This window comes from Styela clava, chromosome 6, assembly GCF_964204865.1.
Source record: "Styela clava chromosome 6, kaStyClav1.hap1.2, whole genome shotgun sequence".
NCBI lineage: Eukaryota > Metazoa > Chordata > Ascidiacea > Stolidobranchia > Styelidae > Styela > Styela clava.
Window position 1 is genome coordinate 15,700,887 of NC_135255.1, and position 19,805 is coordinate 15,720,691.

Genomic DNA, 19,805 nt, shown 5'->3' on the forward strand with positions numbered 1-19,805 from the left:
ATTAAATAAAATCCAAACTAGCGGAAAATATTGAAATTAATTAAAATAATATAATAACCTTTTTGGCATAATATTGTGCAATTTATAATGCAGATTATCGATCTAAAACCAAAAATCACAAAACAGCAAAACAAATTCAAACACCGAAATGCCGATTTATTTATTTGCGAAAATTTGGAAATTCTCTAATCGTGAACTTGTTGAGCATTTGTTGCAAAAAATCCTTCCGAAAAACTGGAAAATAGTTGTATATGTAATATGTATAGATAGAATCAAATTTTGGAATTTGCTTACACATAGATATAGATAGCTATAGATAGATATCAATTACAAGGCATCAATAATTACATTCTCTTGGAGCACAAAAGTGGAATTCTACTCATGGAGAATGGCGTTGTTTCTGTGCTGGTCGTATGCGTTTTGCTTGCATTCAAAATAGATGAAGGTAATAAAATTTAAATATAATAATTGTATAAAAATGAGAAAATCTTGGTGTTAATGAGATAGATATTATATACAAAATATTGTATCGATACTAGCATAATCATACGCAGAGTAGTTAACCCACGTATATAATTTTAACTGCTCTGTGATCTTACTTAGATTTCTAAACTATTTCAACAATTTAATTGTTTTTTTTTAAATTTGATTCATAAGTTTCACGTGTCGAGTAACTGTCAGAAATATTGGTAAGTATGACATTCGGCGTTTAAGAACAAAATGGGTTACAAAAAGAATACCATCCATCAGAATCTCTTTTAGTTCTTTAACTTTTGAAATTTTTTTTTTTTTTTTATGTAGAAATTGACCGGTTCAATACAATATAATATCTTGAATTTGTATAAATAACTCTCAATGATGATTCATTTGTAAGAAGAGGTGTAGCAGTGTAAATTTATTTGCAAATTACAAACTGAAGTTGAATAACTTATTTACAATTGTAATTTTAACAACAGAAAAAATCGAAAGCAAAAGTTTGAAAAGTATAGTGAATAATGCAAATTTGAAAAAATGATTTTTGCAATTACTATTAGTTAGATATAATCAAATTCTATCAGTCGCGTAAGGAAACATTTTTTTTGGTAATATCATGATGCAATCTATTTTAGGTTGATATTCGGCGGTTGGCGGTTAGGTTGGCGCTGAATTGTATTCATAAATTCGTTAGGCAAACGAAATAAAATTTATATTGATTAAGCATTGTTACTTCATCAACTTGTTGTCTCACTTCCACTTATATATGAAATTCTCGAAATAGGTAATTTGTTGCTGTTTGAAAAGACCTAAACCGAACTATTTTATCAGTCTCTTCTGAATTTAAATAGTTTGGGATTTGAACCGTATTGCTTTTACTTATTCACAGTAATAGATGACAACAAGTTTTTCATCGCTTTCGAGAAATTAAGGCTGTGATCATGTTTTCGTATTTGTCGTAGTTATAATTTATAATAAATCAAAATGAAGTGTTGTGAGCCAAGTAAATGAGCGCTCGCATACCTGTATCCGCTTTAAAACCACCTAACGTGATTTCTTGTGCTTGGGAATGAGCTGATTAAAACGAATTCTTATTTTTTAAATTGTAAAATTAAAACAATTTTGTCCATTTGGCATTAAAAATTGTAGATAAACGACTTATTCAATGGGAAATTAATGCTCAGATTTAATACAGGAGGTCGAAGATCGGCTTGATTAATTGATTAAGCTATATTATAAAATTTAGATATCCTAAGTTTCACAATGAAATAAATGTTTATATATTACCAAAAAAAATTAGACGAAAAATATATTTCTCATTATTTCAATATTTAATGCAATATGAGCATCTAATACTTGATGCATTGTAGTTTTGAATTTAATTTGAACGTTCAACCCGTTTTCGTTCTACCCCAATTGTATTTATTAATTTAAAAATAAATAACTTGTTTACTGATTTTATCCTGTTGACTGCTTTAGACCCATCCTGCACTGATTCATTTATATCTGTGCAGTTACAACTTTCAACCAGAAAATAGACATTTTCAATTAGTTTTCATGTTAAAATTATGGAAGCGATATTGATGGCACAAAAAGATGATTGGTGCAAAGTAAAAATTTTATTCATGATATCATTCTTTCGTACAGGATCTGGCTGTTCCAAAGATGAGTACTCTTGCTTCGACCGAACGCAATGCATTCATTGGTCTTATTTTTGCGACGGAAATCGTGATTGCAGGTAAGAATAGAAATAGAACAGGATGGGAATTCTCAAATAAATGGATATAATGACTATTGCGAAAACGTGACTTTCGATGACATCTACCCCATTTTAATGTTGTTTTCTCTAACAGGCTCTTTTTAACGGTGAATAGTAAAATTGTTCCATATACCGGTAGTTGAATATTGCGACAATAACAGCAAGACCTTATTTTGTACTCACTATTTTGTTCTTGCTAAAGAACTGCAATGAGCAAATTAGAGTTTACTGCATTTTAGTCAAGAAATACCGACTTGAAATATTCATTCCAGATCAGGAAGTATTTGAAGTTATTTGGTGCTGCGACGATGTGTTGAAAGTGGTTACGTATCAATGTGTTTCTCTATCGTTTATATTTGTGTATCTAAATATACCTTGTGGTGCATTGGATATAATCAATAAAACTTTAGCGTATCCTAACAACAAGACAAACAACAAGGAAATAGCTGGGAACTTCCTGTTTGACTCTAGGCTTGACTACATAGTACATTGAATCTAATTCAAAGGCATGTTTGCTGGCAAAAGTGTATTTTTGATTTCTATTGTTAAATCAACTATTTGATTAATACCTAATGCTTTGTGAATTTCACTTTTCGTCATTTTCCTCTTAAAACATTGAATAAATAATTAATTGTGGCGATAAGAAAAAAAAGAAATATTTCTTCAGTATTTACTCTCAGTAGAACAACTTGCGTCCACCCAATGTTCATCAAAGTATATCCGGGATGATATATATAGTGCGTCTATCATTATACTGCAGTCTAGCTATACCAGGGGTGGGCAAATTACGGCCCGCGGGCCGGATCCGGCCCACCAGAGTGTCTCATCCGGCCCACTTGTGCCTGCTGAAATTATGACTATAGTTCTTGTAAATATAAATTCCCGTTGAAATATCAATGATATAAATTGAAATTCCATTGAAAATATCGATAATTGATCGTTGGCCAAAGTAAATACCGTAATTCCTCACATATTATAAGCACCTAAATATGATGTACAAAATCATGTATCGGATTTATTTATGTCATTCAAAAACTCTAGCTCCTGATATATCAGCATTTGGGCCTGCAAGTTTATTCGTGCGTTCGTGAATGCCCCAACACATGTTTTCTATAGGATTCATGGCTGACATTGGGATTTTGCAAACGGTGATATCTTAAACCAAGTTCGCAAAAATTCAAAGCATTTCTTGTTAAAATCACGCAGAATACCGGGGACTTTTAAGTACGCAGATTGTAGTATTTTAGAATAGTAATACTTTCATTTATTGTAACTCGGCGCAACGGCGATTTACGTTAAAATAATTGAAATAATATGGCGAAACAATTTCAATGCTCATATAGGCCATGAACTGAATATTTTGCGCAACAGAAAAATCATCATTGCCGAAAAAGTCGGCAATTTTAACGAATGGCGTGATCGCGACGACTTTTTCCACGTAAATGTACTGAAAATATAGTTGCGCAAGTCATCTGGCATTTTGACAAAGTAGAACTGTTGATTGTTTTTTGATTTATAAACCTCTTATTTTGGCGGGAAAAGGGTCGAATCAAATCGAAGTAGGATGATGATTTGAGATTGCACTCGACGAAAAAGTCTTCAAATATCAAAAAACCTTGTTGAAATTCATCCATCTTATTAAAAACATCATGCATCATGATATTTCTCAATTGATTTGCAATACATTTGTTTGTAATTTGATGTTTTGTTGTAGTTTTGGGGGCGATGATAATGTAAAAAGTATAGTATGGGGGCGATGGTACAAAAAAAGTTTGAGAATCACTGTTCTAGTACATGAATTACAGTACTTGAATTAAATGATTCTGCCTGTACTCATGTCATTTTTAATTTTCTTTCAAAGCTGATCTTTCAATGGTATTTACTATATCCCCTGCTGCAAATATCTAATGCTTTACAATACTGAAACGCGATCAGTGAAACGGGCAGACTTGCGTTCTTAGAGACGCAATGACTTGACAAATCTACCACTCGCCACTTCGAAATTCCAGTTTACAGTAATTTCATTTGTAAAAGACGCGAATGGCGCATCATTTACTCTCTTGGTACCGTGCAACCTTTGAATTTATCGAATAACGACATAATGACTTTAATTGTTACACTGTGCTGTCTTTAATGTAAACTTTAGCCAGAGCCTAGCTCTTGAGCTTTTTTTCTATCAACTTTCTCTGTGCAGATGTCGTAATATACTCTATAATAACGTCCCATTAATCAATATGTCTAGGTATTTGCAAATTAAACGCTTTTGATCATATTGAGTTTTGATCATCCGGCCCAGTTATCAAATCTATTATCCGCATCCGGCCCACTCAGGAAAGTAATTGCCCACCCCTGAACTATACCAAACAATGTAAAGTGACTTATTTAGCTGCATCTTCGAGTATTATTTGTCAAAAATGAGGATGAGAAAAAAAATAGAATATCCATCTATATTGATAACGTATATTTATGATAGTTGGTATCTAAATGACAATTTTGAAGAATAGAAAAAAATTGAATATTTGAAGGTCTCAGATTTCAATTTTTAGATTTTTTCCACTTTTCCAAAACTCACTAGTCACTGCTTGGAAGTACGGCGATAGTGTAATTCAGGGTTGGTCAACCTACGACTCAAATTGTCAAAATAGCTCGAGATCGACAATTCAGTAATGAGGTCATCCACAAAAACAAATGAGTTTGAATATGCAGATAACTGCAAAGAAATTCCACCGCTGCTAATAAGCTCGGTTCTTTGGGCGCATTCTTTATGAAATCGCCACAAAAAAATGTGTTTTTACGTGCCAATTAATTTGATTATGTAATTGTATGCAGAGTAAATGCTTCACCATTTATTTAAGATTTATTCAAATCATACAATTCAGAATTTAGAGTTATCTAATCTTTAGTCGTAAGTGTTGAAAATTCCTCAAAAAACCTTGCCAATTATCCACGTATTATCTAAACAGCAAAAAAAAATATTCCCAAACCACAAATGTTAGATGACTGGCCATACTTCCTAATTTACAATTTCGTCCAAGCCCCTTTCTCTGCTCGCTTGAAATTCGAAAGAATTAGGCATTCTGATACCACTGCGATTGAGACAAATACTTCCGCATACTGCAGAAGTTGTTGTACGATCGTTCGTTAGTCAAGACACACGATATTCGGTGCGTTCATTTCTTACAATTGGCAGCGGCGAAACTTGCCTCTGTTATGTAATAATAGGCTTTATCGGCCTTGCACAGACAGGCATAAATACTATATGTGTATACTGTGTTGTATTTTGTGCGTACACAGTACTGTAGTATTCCTGTTTAAAAGCACACAACATGCGCTGCATGAAACTTGCTCAAGGCAATATTTTAAAGTATGTTACCGAATTCTCAATCGGGACGACGCGATCGATGCGTGGCTAACGACGTGTTGGCCACCCTGCTTCGTATATAATGAACAGGGGATGTTCTTTGTTGTTTCATAATGATAAACAAGTTTGTATGTTATTTTAATGTGCAAAGAATTAGTTACCTATACCGAGCATACAAGGTAGATCCAAAAATAATATTCATATTGCACATTTGTGAGGTAGCCATGTCCTAATTTTTATAAGAATTTTCGTTTACTATGGAAATGTAAATAAATGGTATGGATTTAAACCTGACATTTCTGAATCATAGCATGGATATAATTATGCGAGACAATCAAACAAAGAGACTCTGCCTACATCATTTTTTAACTAGATGTCTTATAATTTGAAACATCATGGAAATGTAATTTATGCACTATACAACAACAACAAAATTTGTCCATCTTCCTCGTTAATAACTGACAATGGTTATGTATGGTAGTTGCTTTGTTCAATTCTATGACAAATCAAAGAATATTCAGATGTTTTTAGCACATGATTCATTTTGTAAGATAATTACTTATATATGTTGGTGCATCTTGTGATTTAATTGGTTGTTCTCCCCTCTATCCGTGTGACTTGGCCAAATTGAAAAGTATAATATTTCTTTGTGCGCGGGTGATCCGAGCATACTGGCAAGGTTTTTGTCAAGAGTTAGGTAGAGGAAAGAATGGGTGAAAATGGAAAACTATATAAAGACCGAAATCTTACTGTGTTGAAGTGGTGTTGTAGCGATTGGGTTCACTCAACATTTTGGAACAGCATAACATTGAAAGATAGCCAGAAATGACGCCATATAATAACTCTATCTAAATTTCAATTAAAATTCTTAGCATTTCAATATGCTAATTATTTTATTTTCCCCCCACAGAGATGGCAGTGATGAAATTGTTTACGACAATCAAGACGAAAGAGGAGGCATCGAATGTGATGCGAATGATATTAATGGTCGTGATAAAAAATGTTTACTGCCATCTAAATATATTTGTGATGGAATGTCTCATTGTATTGATGGTATGTATTTTTAAATACGTTGTTCAAATGCTTTTCATGAAATTATTTCGAACCTTTTCATATTGTATTACTCGACCATTCCTTACAGCTTTCGCGCCATTGTTGCAAACTTCGTTCTCTCGAGCATTTCCTTGGCAGGACCAAGGCGCGGTCTTCCGTTGCCTAGGTTTGAGCATTGCTTCCTTGTTATACTTAAAAAATGACCTATTAAGGATAACTGATTTTCTAATAACCAACTTTTAAGTGAATTTACTCATTCGACCTTTACACTATGACATAACAGCAATGGCATTGGTCGCGGATAAGAGTTTTATATTCGAACGAATCTTGATCGAAGATTGATGAAAAATATCGAAAAGGCCTTGATTACATTTTTTGGAGGTTGCAAACAGCTATAACATCTTCATGTGGCGACAATCACAAAACTACCAAATGACGCAGTTTCAAATACGATATCGATTTTATTTATTTTACCGTCTATCATGCTGGTTATAGACAGCGACGACTTTATATGGTCACCGTACAACTCGTGCGTTTTCAAGAGTTTCATAAAGCCGCGCAATGTGGATGAAAAAAAGACCATTTACATTCCAGAATTTTGGGAGTAACCAGAAATAGAGCAAGCAAATCTTTCTCGAGAAAATGAATAAAACAATGAAAACGAATGGATTCAAAAGTTCGGCACGGTGCGTACGGGCATCAAACGCCAGTATAAACATCCGTCGTGTTATTTGTCGTAAACTCTATATGATGGCTAATTGAGGTTAAACGAACGTAACGCGCAAATTGGTTTGTATATCGCGAATGAGCGCTATATGTTTACCTCAATTAATAGCTTTACAATACTTAAAGACTTTGATTCCGCAACTTATGCTCTACCTCCTAAACACTTTAACACATATTTATTTTGTATGCATCAAGCATTTATTCAAGCCTGACTCAGTAGTTTAGTGACTGGCTTATATATCTGTATTATACAGTAAAGTTTCTACAATCATTATATTTTCAATCGCATGCCTAAAGTACGTTACACACTTGCAATCAAAAGCGACGTTTTATGTAAGAAACGTAAAGCTACGTGACGACGTAAATGCGTAAAGTCGTTGCGCAACGACTTAATTGCGTAACGTGGTTGTTTACTTCAAGTTGACGCAGCAAAATTGTGATGACGAAGAATATATTGAATAAAATTGATTTTGATATTGACTTAAATCTAATGTTCTCATTGAAAGGCTATTATTAACTTATACAATTGTTGTCCATAATGCACTAGGTTTAATCGAAAACAAATGAAAATTTTTCCGATTTTGCTTGCGAGCTTTGCTAAAATTTCCCATGCTTTTTGATTTGGCCGATTTCCGTGGGACAGTTGCAACAATTTCTCTTTTTCCTATTTAGTCATAGAGGTTATCTTTGTGTCACAATGTAAAATCTGTCCAAATCTAAATGTACGCTTGCGAGATAAGTTTCAAAGATGCCCACGCCATACGGTATGAGGAAACCCGAAAACCGAATTTCAAAATCGATACACGTTCCTGGCTTTTAGAGGCGCGAGTATTGTGATCAATTGTAATCTGCAGTAAGGCAATACACAATATACAATGTCCTTACTAACAAACTGTTTCATCCAATTTAAGTTTTTTTGGTAATAGAATGAGATCTCACTTAAAAAATATATACCAGTTTTATCTCCCAATACATTACCATTACTGTTATATTTTTCATTATTTATGCAGAGTCGGACGAGTGCCTGTGCAATATTAACGAAGAAAGTAAGTTTTTTGTCCTAATCAACAAGGTTTATCTTATCCAGCCAGGTTTCTGGCGAATGAGTTACTACAACATCTTAAATATATAAAAATGTCTAAATTTTCATTTTGATCCGAGTCAATTTTTAGCTCCGATGACATAACACACTGGTTTGGAGAAATTGATATACAAACAAGTATTTCATTAAATCAGCATCATTTCAATTTATTTTCCAAATTGCAATAGATTTAATACTTAATTTGGATTTATATGTATATTGCTTCTAGGAAAAGAACTGCTGAATGAAAAATGTTTTCTCTGTCTCAATCATCCGACCATCATAAAGTTTGGCAACCTGTGCGACGGTATTTTTCATTGTCCCGATTTATCTGATGAATGCATATGTAGAAAACGAGGCCCCCCACCTGAAATATGCAATCACGTAGACTGGGGTAAGTGATATAAGGCGTCTTTTTCATAATATAATGCATCAAGACATAAACGCAAAGTTAATGCATTAGAGTCAATAGCAATATAACGTGGTTAAAGAATATACTAGAATCCATAGGTCACAGAATTAGCCCCTGTAATGGGCGTTGGTAGGAAAAACCACCGGTATGCAAAACAGTCTTGTCGTGTGAGTTGTAAGATTTTTAAGTTTAGCAAGAACACAAATAGGAAACTAATCCTTTCCACGCATTTATTTTTTTGTGTTAGACGCAACACAGTCAGTGACAAAATATCGCTGTATGTTACGCGAATACACATAGTTTTTTTTTGTTTCAATAATTGGAATATTTTGCTACCGTCCCGCCAGCATACATAAACCGGTACCGGTCCCCAGAATATACATGTTGTAAACCACTTCGTTAAAGGGTGCCGTTGATTAGACGTTTGTTTTGTAATCCAGAACAATCAATTCAGCGGCTTCAACAATTGTAAGATTATAAGTCTTTCAATTTATTTTATGTTAAATACTTTCCGTCATATCGTATCAAATGTCGTTGACATATTAAAAGTATTTTACACGTTCTTTCTAGCTCGATATTGTTTACGACTTTACGTTATTACGTTCAACATATCTGGGACTTGACATTAAAATAACAAGCATATGGTTGTCGGTTCATCTAGATTTTTGAGTCGAGCTCTGATATTCCGGGAAACTCGCTCTTACAGAGTTTTAATCCCCGATAATCAGATTTTTCTGTTCAGGTAAAAATCAATCCCTATCGCCGCAATGGAAATGCAGCACAGGCATCAATTCGCATGTTTATATCACAACAACAAATATTTGCAATGGAAAGTAAGTTACAGAATATAAAAAAAAATATCATATAGCTGATACTTCTGTTGAATGTTATATGATACAATCAAAACAAGATTTATCCGTATTTATAGGCAAGTAAGTATTAGTGTTTTACTGATCGCAATAATTCCAATAATTTTGGCCACAAAATTACAGATATTCATGCATTCTGGTGATTTCCGCTGAAATAACTTTGAATATCTTCACAGTGCATCTCACTAACTTTGATCAGAAAATTTTGAAATATTATTATGTAGTAATTGTAATTAGAAGAAAAATTGAAATTCAAGTAAAGACACACCAAAGCTTTACGCACTATACCAAATTCATTTTTACTTTAACAAGCATATGAAATCGGAAATTTCGGATAAAGACCCATGACCCGCATGGAAAATTGACGGTATATTTTTTGGAGATAATTTGGTTAATCTAAACAAAGTTTCCATAATATATTGTTAACTTAATAGCATGATGTGCCGATTCGACTTTTTCTATTTGAGTCACTTAGAAGGCGAAGATGTGAACAAAGCTCAATAAAATAAAATACCCATTACAGGTTTTATTCAAATACTTTTCAGAGTCGACTGCGAAGATTCATCAGACGAAGCAAATTGTAAAAACAATTGTGCAGGTAAAACATAATTCAAAAATTTGTCAAAAGGGCTTGCATGACCAGAAATACTATGCTGATTTATCGCAACTGGTATACCACTAAAAATATTTTGCTATTGGCACCAATAATAATCATTATTTTCATTTAATAGTAAAGCTGGAAAACTTGAAAATTGTGCAATAATAACGATTCTTTGCATCAGGTATATTTACGCTTTCTTCTTCTAAAAATACTAGAACAAATCCTTTTATCGAATCACCGTGATTTCGACTAATTTGAGATTCGAATCTTCCAGATTCAGTATTCTGATTTGCCAATTCATTCTTCACACCAAACATAATGTTCTTTCGTGCATTTTCCCAATTGCTGTCAATTCTTCATGTAATATTTGACTTTTTCCACATACAATTTTGAGTGTTCTGAATAAGCCATACCCTCACAAATGCAAGACATTTTTACTTTTGTCATTTATATTGGTCTATGTTCATTGGGGGTTGAGTATTAACTGTTCTCAAACAAATTTGCACATTTTTGACGAAAGAAGTCATAAAATATATTGATATAATTGAATCATTTTATTTAATATATTTAGGCAATTTTCACCTTCAATAGTGAAACGAGTAAATCAGGCAATTGTGAAATTTCAGGCACATTGTCCAATCCAAATTCCTAGGGTTTCTTTCTCTTGTTCTGATTGAATAGACCACCAATGGGGGTTTGGTCCTTTACTTGAAAACAAAACAGTTGTGATCAATAAGAACAAGTCATACACCTCACCTCTCATACACATACGCCTCTCTCACCCCATAAAAAAAAAACAGATTTGGAAATCTGGGACGTTTTGCGTAAACGTTCTATTTTCTTTAAAATATGTTCTAATGTTCTAGATGACTTTCCCGGCGACCAAGAATTCCAGTCTTGAATTTCTCAACTGTTTGAAAAATATTGTTAAAAATGTCGGGAGTTCATGGCAAATGAATGGGCCGCATTTGAGCATAGCTCGCTTGTTAGTTATAATTAGCAAAACATATTCAGCATTAACAATATACTTCGTGAAGGGGCTGATGGACACATGTATGATAGTTATGAATATAAAGTTAGAAAAGTCCGTAAATTTTGTTGTTTTGCATGTCTCTTCGTAAATGTAGCTTTTTTTAGTAGATGCTGAAACTAAATTTACATCTCTCCCCGGTAGCCGAAAACGATACAGAAAGGGGCGAAAAAGCCGAAGGGGGCGATTTCGCGAAACTGTTTTTGTTGGCGGCTGAGATATCGTGCTCTTGATTACTGTATTCTGTGTGCATTTGCAGGTTTTAATCCCGTAGGCGATAATCACACGCGAGAGAATTACTGGAATTACTCCACCGTAAGGGAGTTCGCGTAGCCCAGGGGTTGGAGTAAAATGAACCGACCCACGAAGCTTCAATGAATTAGGACGACAAAACGGCGTTTTGACGATGAATTAATTTTATAATCTAACTCGAGGAGTAGATTATATATTTTACGTAACAAAATTTATTGTGAGACACGTTTGGACAAAAGTATATTATAGTCTAACAATTTAGTGAACAGCTACTCGTTTAACGATCCTACAATTTAATTATAATTAGACAAATGGCAACCGCAAAAAAGTTGAGGCTAAATGCGGGGTTTCAATAGCGCAAAAATATTCAAATGGGGCTCCCTGAGATGCAATGCAATGAGGAAATAAAATTTATATTCTATTCGAGAGATGCATCGCTGCTTGATTTTTATAAAAATGTATCTTCTTAATAAAAATCTCTGTCAAAATTTAACAAACCAGGCAGAGAACTAGAATTAGTGATGCCCAATTAGAAAATATTTCAATCTTGACTTCATTCAGTGTGCCGCCGAAAAGCTATCACGCGTGGTGCAGCAACAAGACAGTGTCACATTAAATTTCATTTGTATTTTTTACATTTAATAAGACGACTGAGTTCACGAATTGTCGCAGTCTATGCGCGCTGTTCCGTTTTTAACTTTTAAAAAATATGTGCGGCCCGCCAAGAATTGCAACCCTTAATTTTGGCCCGCGATCGAGGTTGCCGACCCCTGGCGTAGCCGATGGTCGGTTACGGCTTCCCCTACTACCAATTTCATGAATCTGAAACAAACAAATGGCTAATTATTAATTTTATGGACTGGTATCCGAACTGTTAGCCGTGGTACATAATGAGGAATCGAAGATGATTTTCACCGAAGATCGTTATAATGTATTTTGGTGCAGGTCATCAGGCAAGTACCCGGTGATTCTGTCATTTCCGACCTCTTATTTGGGAGAAAATTTTTTTTTTATCCGTGACATCATTGCTATCAAAACAACGAAATCGCCTTTTCATCAATAAACTGGGTGATATGAGATTATGCCTGACGAAAATGTAACCAAATATTAAAAAACTCGCTGAAGACCACCAAGCTCATCCATCTCATTAAAAACACTATATGAACTATGATTTGTCTTCTTGTTTACTTGGACTGTAATATATATATTCGTTTCTGACTTTGCATTTTTTTGTAGTGGCGGGGAGAGATGAAGTTTTATTTATATAAATTACTGTATGGGGGCACTGGTACAAAAAAGTTTGGGAACCCCTGATCTAGATCAATCTTTCTACATCGTTTGAGGGATGCCCAGAACTCTCCCACTGCCACCACGTGAATTTCCTTATTTTCCGATTGAGCTTATTCATCTTCTTTTTCAAACCAACACGGACCTATTATGGTTGGAAATGGTTACTCATGCCGTGAGTGATACTGTGCTTTTCAGCATAAAATCAAGTGAGTGCTTGACAATTTGAGCAACGGATGCAAGTCTGCTTCTTATACGTTTACACTTAAAGCAAGGCTTGATAATTCCACACTTGACTTCCATAATAAATGTCAGATCGGCGGAACGAACCTTTTACGAAAGAGGTCGCTGACGTCGGTCGGTTTGCTATCATTGGCGCATGAGTCACCACGAGCGATCGGCGTCTTACGTTGGCTAGTTCCCCCAATTTATGGAGAACGGTGAACAGGGCCAGTAATTACATATGCAAACATTGTTACGCCAGGTCTACTCAAAGTGGTACTAAAATATGTCAGCGTCAGACTGGTTATCATGCATTTGTTGGTATCCAACAACCGTCAAGACACTGTACGTATGAGCTAAACATAAGAAGGATACCGATAGGCAGTAAGAAAAGACGAAAACACAATGTTTTATTGCACAAAAATCAACGCCCGAAACATATTTTTGAATTCCCATGTCTGTTGTTTTTGTCGTCGTATAGCTTTGGTTTGTTTGCTGAGCAAAACATCAGCCACCCACTTTGTCTTTATTCTTGTGATTCGATTTTGCCGCAGGCATTGTCATATGAATTTCATGCAAAATATATTTGTATGCTAGGCTGCTACTACTTTTACTGACATCTGCTTATATATTTTGGGACAAAATGGTGATTTTTCACATCAGAAACGAAGGTGATTGGTGATCAGACATCCTACCTCCCATGTATGTTTCTGAATCGAAGTGACTGTATTTAAATCCTAAATAAATATCTCTTTCTGGACATGGAGACATCATGTTTAATAAAAAATAATGCAAAATGAACCCAAAACAGCAAGTAACTATGTGTGTACTCTGTTGAGAATGGAAAGGGTTAAATCCTTCATGTAGTTGCCTGGTAGTTCTGTTTACTAACGATACCCCACGTTTTTCCACTCCTTATGTGAATTGAGCTTTTGTTCTGTAATATCCAGATACAAACTTTCCTTCTTAATCGTTGACTCTGCATGAGGTTTTAACAGGTATACTCTAAATCAGTGGTTCTCAACCTTTTTCAGTTTGCGGACCGGTAAAATTTGAAAATAATTTTTGCGGACCGGCGGACCTTCAAAATCCAACAAAAATGTCACGAACACAAAACATAATCAAAGGAATGCAATTAGAACCAACGTAGGCGGTGTAAAAGAAGACAATCCAATTTAAGGAGAAATTTGCTGCTGTATTTTTAATATTAAACGTGTTAAACGCTGTTCTAATGAAGTTTCTGCAAGACGAAGTAGAGCTGTTTGAACTGAATAATATTTCCCTGTTTGTTTGCCTCCATTTTACTATCAAACCTCGCTAAATTATAGGCCTACTGTCAAATTACGGAACGTGCAAACTGAGAATTTTTCAGGTACCGTACTATGTAGGGTTGGGACCACGGGAAATCCCGATCCCGAAACCCCGGGTTTCGGGGCGGATCCCGGAGTCAGACAGACTAAGTGGAATTATTGTGCGGAATTTTACCAAGGAATTATTATTTGACTAGTAGAATTGTCATTATTGCCGACTTATTTAATCATAATTTAAACTCAAAATAGCATTCAGGATTTACGCAATGACTTTGCAGGGTTTTTATTCACTATTTATTACGAAAATAAAACAGCCACAACAGAAAAGTAAAATCAAGAAGGAGAACTATCGTCTTCAAAAATATCCGCATTCGGGCGTCAGAAATTAATTTACAAACGGTGACAAAAAGATCGAAGTCGATCCAAAAGATAAACATCGGAATAAAATCCCGAATTCAACCCGATATTCGACAATTCGTCAAAATTATTCGATTCGATGGAAATATACTATTTTTCCCACCCGATCGGTAATCACGCCAGCAATCTGGCGAAACGCGTGGTAGTTCAAAAACTGATGCAATGAATTTCAATAAAACTTTCATAGATTTGATAAAATGCACTACTTCGCGAAAGAGTGGTGGAATCGACGATTATTTCATATCTCGAGCACAAAAACGGTTATCTTTTTCGGATAGTTTCTGCAGCCTGAAAAGTCGAATAAGCGTTTCGAAATAGTAAATGCTATGAGCTTTGCCATCAAATTATGCTCGGGCCTTGCACGAAATTCATAACGTGAAAAGATACGTTCAGCGGTGAAAATTGTTTATAACAACTTTAAACCTATTTAGTGTTTTTAGCGATAATAATTAGTTGTTGTAATAAAATACAGTTTGTTTGCCTCTTTCATTTCTCTCGCAAGTGCCGACAATAACACTATTGAACGATTTTGGAAATGGGAGAAACATATTGAATTGTAACAAAAAAGAATTAAGATGTGAAAAATTGACAATACATGTGATAATAATGAGGGCGTAACGTGGAACATCGAGCAAAACTCAAGCGCGTGATCGGCGGCGCGTTTGAATACCACGTATTACTTTCAAAAATATCCGCATTCCGGCATCAGAAATGATAATATTTTTTGCTTAAAATTAAGACAGTTAATTTACAAACGGTGACAAAAAGATCGAAGCCGATCCAAAAGATAAACATCGGAATAAAATCCCGAATTCAACCCGATATTCGACAATTCGTTAAAATTATTCGATTCGATGAAAATATACGATCTGTAATCACGCTTGCAATCTGGCGAAACGCGTGGTAGTCCAAAAACTGATGCAATGAAACTAAATAAAACCTTCATAGATTTGATGAATTGCACTACTTCACGAAAACGTGGTGAAATCGACGATTATTTCATATCTCGAGCACAAAAACGGTTATCTTTTTCGGATAGTTTCTGCAGTCCGAAAAGTTGAATAAGCGTTTCGAAATAGTAAATGCTATGATCTTTGCCATCAAATTATGCCCGGGCCTTGCACAAAATTCATAACGAGAAAAAATACGTCCAGCGGTGAAAATTGTTTATAACAACTTTAAACCTATTTAGTGTTTTTAGCGATAATAATTAATAGTAGTAATGAAATACAATTTATTTACCTCTTTCATTTCTCTCGCAAGTACCGACAATAACACTATTGAATGATTTTGGAAATGGGAGAAATTTATTGAATTTTAACAAAAATTAATTAAGTTGTGAAAAATCGAGAATACATGTGATAATAATAAGGGCGTAACGTGGAACGACGAGCAAAACCCAAGCGCGTGATCGGCGGCGCGTTTGAAGGCCACGTATTACCCGTGCGGTCGCGCAACGTTTACAATAATATGAGGTCCTCCGAAGACGCTCTCGTTTACATTAATGTAAGAAAACAGATGTAATATCGGTAACTATTAACCATTTGTTCGCACTTTTTATGAGTAGAAAATGTTCGTGTTTTGTGATAGGTGTGCCGCGATATAAAAAAGGTTGGGAACCACTGCCCTAGATGCTCTAATATTAAATTCATCCGGAGGACCTGTCGCCAAGTTTGGTTGTTAGGTGAATACCGGTACTACGAATCCATAAGAGTTAAAAAATCATAAAATTAATGGACATGAAGTCAATACTTTGTATTTTGCAATTTGATATTGATATATTTATATTGGAATATATTTGGCGGACCGGCAGCAAGGTCGTCGCGGACCGCCACTGGTCCGCGGACCGGCGGTTGAGAACCACTGCTCTAAATGTTGCTCGTTTTTCCCCCCTTTTCTCATATCATGATGAATTTGTTTGATATTCAGAGTCAAAAACATTTGTTGATGTTTGGGTGCGATTAATTTTTCTTATGTTTTTGTGCTCTCATATCTTTCATTGGTCAATAAAAAGCCATTATTTCTGATTAATTGTCTTGTGTTGAGATGTCATCCAATCTATGTCGACGGTGCTCTAATTTACCATTTTCTATACTTGTAGTTCTTTCTCTGACAACGAATAATCGGGAAACTCAATTTTCCAAACAATACCTATATTATAACTGTTTAGTCTCCAAACAAATATTTTAGTGACCTTAAGTATTAGGTTTCTCTTCACAAATACCCTCAACTATTTTTAGGTTCAATAGTGGCTAATGGCGAAGTAAAGACTTGCAAGAAAGATCATCGGTGTCCACATACAGGTTGATATATCTCATTGATTTAAATTAGCGCAAAAAAGGAACGACCGAGGTCAAATTAATATTCACAGCATATTGGTAATCGCGAATTAAATTAAATTCCAGTTCTGCAGATAGGTCACACTTCAAAGTATTTCAATGAAATCTAACCTATATATTAAAGGTATTTTTGTTGAATAATAAATCATCAAAACAATTTTAATGTCTGCCGAACCTAATTGTTCATTGTAAAAATAAGTAGATCCATGTCATCCTTGTCACGAAGTCACAATATAATATTCGTTGCATACTTGGTCTGTTGGTTATAAATCATGAATTTTTAAATTTTACTATAACTTAAATAAAGTTTTTTTCATTGTTGTCCCAAATAATTATTCCAGTTTAATCAATGTTCCTGTTTAAATAATTAAATATTGGTTCTATTTGGCTGAAAGTTCAAGAACATAAATCCTAATTTATACCTCACAGATAATTATTTCATTAACCGTTATTTCTGTACCTAGAATTACTAGGAGTAAAGTGTGATGGAGTCATTGATTGTGAATACACATGGGGAGAAGAATGCAGTGATTGTGCAAACAAACCAGCGTTTTGCTCTCAACTCAGTCATAATGGGTAAGTGAAGTTTAATATTCTAGAATTTCTTAATCAACCAACTGTGGAGGGTAAAACTACAAAATCTTCAACGCTTTCAAAACAAAGATGCAAATAACGCGAGTTTGTGAGAATTGCACGCCTCCAGTTTTTGAACCTACCGAAAGCACTTCTCGGGAGAGTACGTCGAAAATGTTTCAACCTTTATCGCCAAGTGTGACGAAACACAGCTCAATATAAACCGCGAACATGTTAAAACTTGTTTAAATTAGATTTGGCCTGACGGGCATTTCAAGGAAAGGAATTTCATGCCTTTATCAAAAACCCTAAATTAGCATAATGTTGAGAAAGTAAATGCCAAATAACTGCCGGTAAATCTGGCCAAAATAAATACATTTATATTTGTAGACAATGACTGTAGCAGCGACGCAGGTAATATAGTAATCGTTAAATTGAAGATTACGTCTGTCCGCCGTGGATTTTTTCGATTTCATTTGTTATATTTTCGAGTTTATTCATCAGCCATTATATATTAAACTAGTCTCACAGTGAGTGTGGCCTAACGCTTAATTGCAAACCTGCTTCTTTAATTTATGGACCAGTTCATTATCTGTACTACAAAGAAATGAATATTTAGTGTCAACGATATGCTTGGCCGTGAATAAACTACATAATAGAGAAAATTCGCCTGGAATAATATTTGTCTCGTTCCAATTTTTTCCTCTGGTCCTAATTAGTGTCGCTGCTGAGAGGGATTATTGGATGCAGGTCGTAGGACTTTCAAAAGGAAGACGTGGGAGTTCAAAATTTAAATTTTCGTGCAGAATTTCACGCAGAGGCTCATATGACAGTCTTCGCGATTGCCTACTCGTTAAAAGAGTCGACTTTTTCAATAGATTATGATTTTTTTGTTGCGAAAATATTCAATCCTTGATCGTGACTGACATTTTAAATGCTTTAACACATTAATTTAATTGTGTTCAAAGGAACTAGCACTTCATAATCAAAGCACTACTACTCCAAAATACCAGGGCAATAATCAAACATGCTCCGATTTTAATTTGTATTTTGACAGTCTTGCGGATTTGTCGAAGTTGAGCTGTTCTTGAAACACTGACTCCACTTCAGAACAGTTTTGCAATAAAATCCCGGGGAATACTTTATTGTATACTGTACAAAAAAGTCTCGATATTTTACATTATTATTATCCGAGAAAGGTCGATTGGCGGTAATTTAAGTAATAAGTAAATTTAAGTTTAAGAATATACATCGCGCGCTGAATTTACCTCTGTTCCAACTTCAGAGATTTGTGTATGATACACAATGGAAATGCAATACTGTGTCCCGTAGGCACGCAAACTTTTAGCGTTTTTCAGCGTCTAAAATAGCGTTTTTGTCACGGTTCCTAAAACAAAATGTAAGGTATTTTTCATTGTGGATTGACTCCTTTTATTATATTTTGCGTTTCGTGGTCGATGATCGTATAATAACGCGTTTTTTTCATACTGGACGCACTATTCCGAGCGATGAAGGAAAAACTGGTCGTCTGAGTCTTCGAGGCACAAGACGTACGGGTGCAGTGGAATACTTGTGATACAGAGAAAAATTGCAAAATTATAGTTTAAAAACGCCATACAAAATAAATAAGCTCATTACACTCATTATTACAAGCGGCAATTTTAGCAACCGTACACCTATTTAAAACCTCTTATTATTCATTTTTTTCATCTTATGAAAAATTCGATCCGAAATCTCCCTGGCTGTGCCGCTCATTTGAGGTGGATGATCTTAATTCGATTTGCTCGGACGCAAACGAGTTTTCTTTATTATTGACTGTAAATTATGACGAATTTTATCAATTTCATTGTTTTATACTGGTATGTATTGAATGCTAAAATATTATGTCCAACAATGACGTTTAATGGGTCTCTCGACATCTACCCTAGAGCCAACCATATCAATGCAATGCGTATTTCGACACGGCGACTCATATTGGTAAATGACGGGATGGTATACCCAGCGATCGACACATTAGACAGAAACAGCATGTCGATGTA

At 34.8% G+C, this 19,805-nt stretch overlaps 1 protein-coding gene and 1 long non-coding RNA gene across 2 annotated transcripts; both read left to right on the plus strand.

The window, feature by feature from the left end:
• Positions 1 to 323: 323 nt before the first annotated feature.
• LOC144424241 (uncharacterized) lies at positions 324 to 9,489 on the plus strand. The gene is made up of 6 exons (XM_078113357.1): positions 324 to 445; positions 2,122 to 2,212; positions 6,505 to 6,647; positions 8,384 to 8,419; positions 8,684 to 8,848; positions 9,437 to 9,489. Exons 1-6 carry the CDS (start codon positions 382 to 384, stop codon positions 9,487 to 9,489), a joined length of 552 nt encoding a protein of 183 aa, XP_077969483.1. The 5' UTR covers positions 324 to 381.
• A 104-nt stretch (positions 9,490 to 9,593) lies between these two features.
• Positions 9,594 to 17,157, plus strand: LOC144424319 (uncharacterized). The gene is made up of 3 exons (XR_013476618.1): positions 9,594 to 9,699; positions 10,281 to 10,333; positions 17,095 to 17,157. It is a non-coding gene; the product is annotated as an uncharacterized LOC144424319 (long non-coding RNA).
• Positions 17,158 to 19,805: the final 2,648 nt, after the last annotated feature.

What these genes read in the sequence shown, in the direction of transcription:
- LOC144424241 (XM_078113357.1), top strand. Translation starts at nt 382, where the DNA reads ATGGAGAATGGCGTTGTTTCTGTGCTGGTCGTATGCGTTTTGCTTGCA. An exon ending in TGCATTCAAAATAGATGAAG is followed by an intron (nt 446 to 2,121) that starts GTAATAAAATTT and finishes TCTTTCGTACAG; the next exon opens with GATCTGGCTGTTCCAAAGAT. An exon ending in GTGCAATATTAACGAAGAAA is followed by an intron (nt 8,420 to 8,683) that starts GTAAGTTTTTTG and finishes TATTGCTTCTAG; the next exon opens with GAAAAGAACTGCTGAATGAA.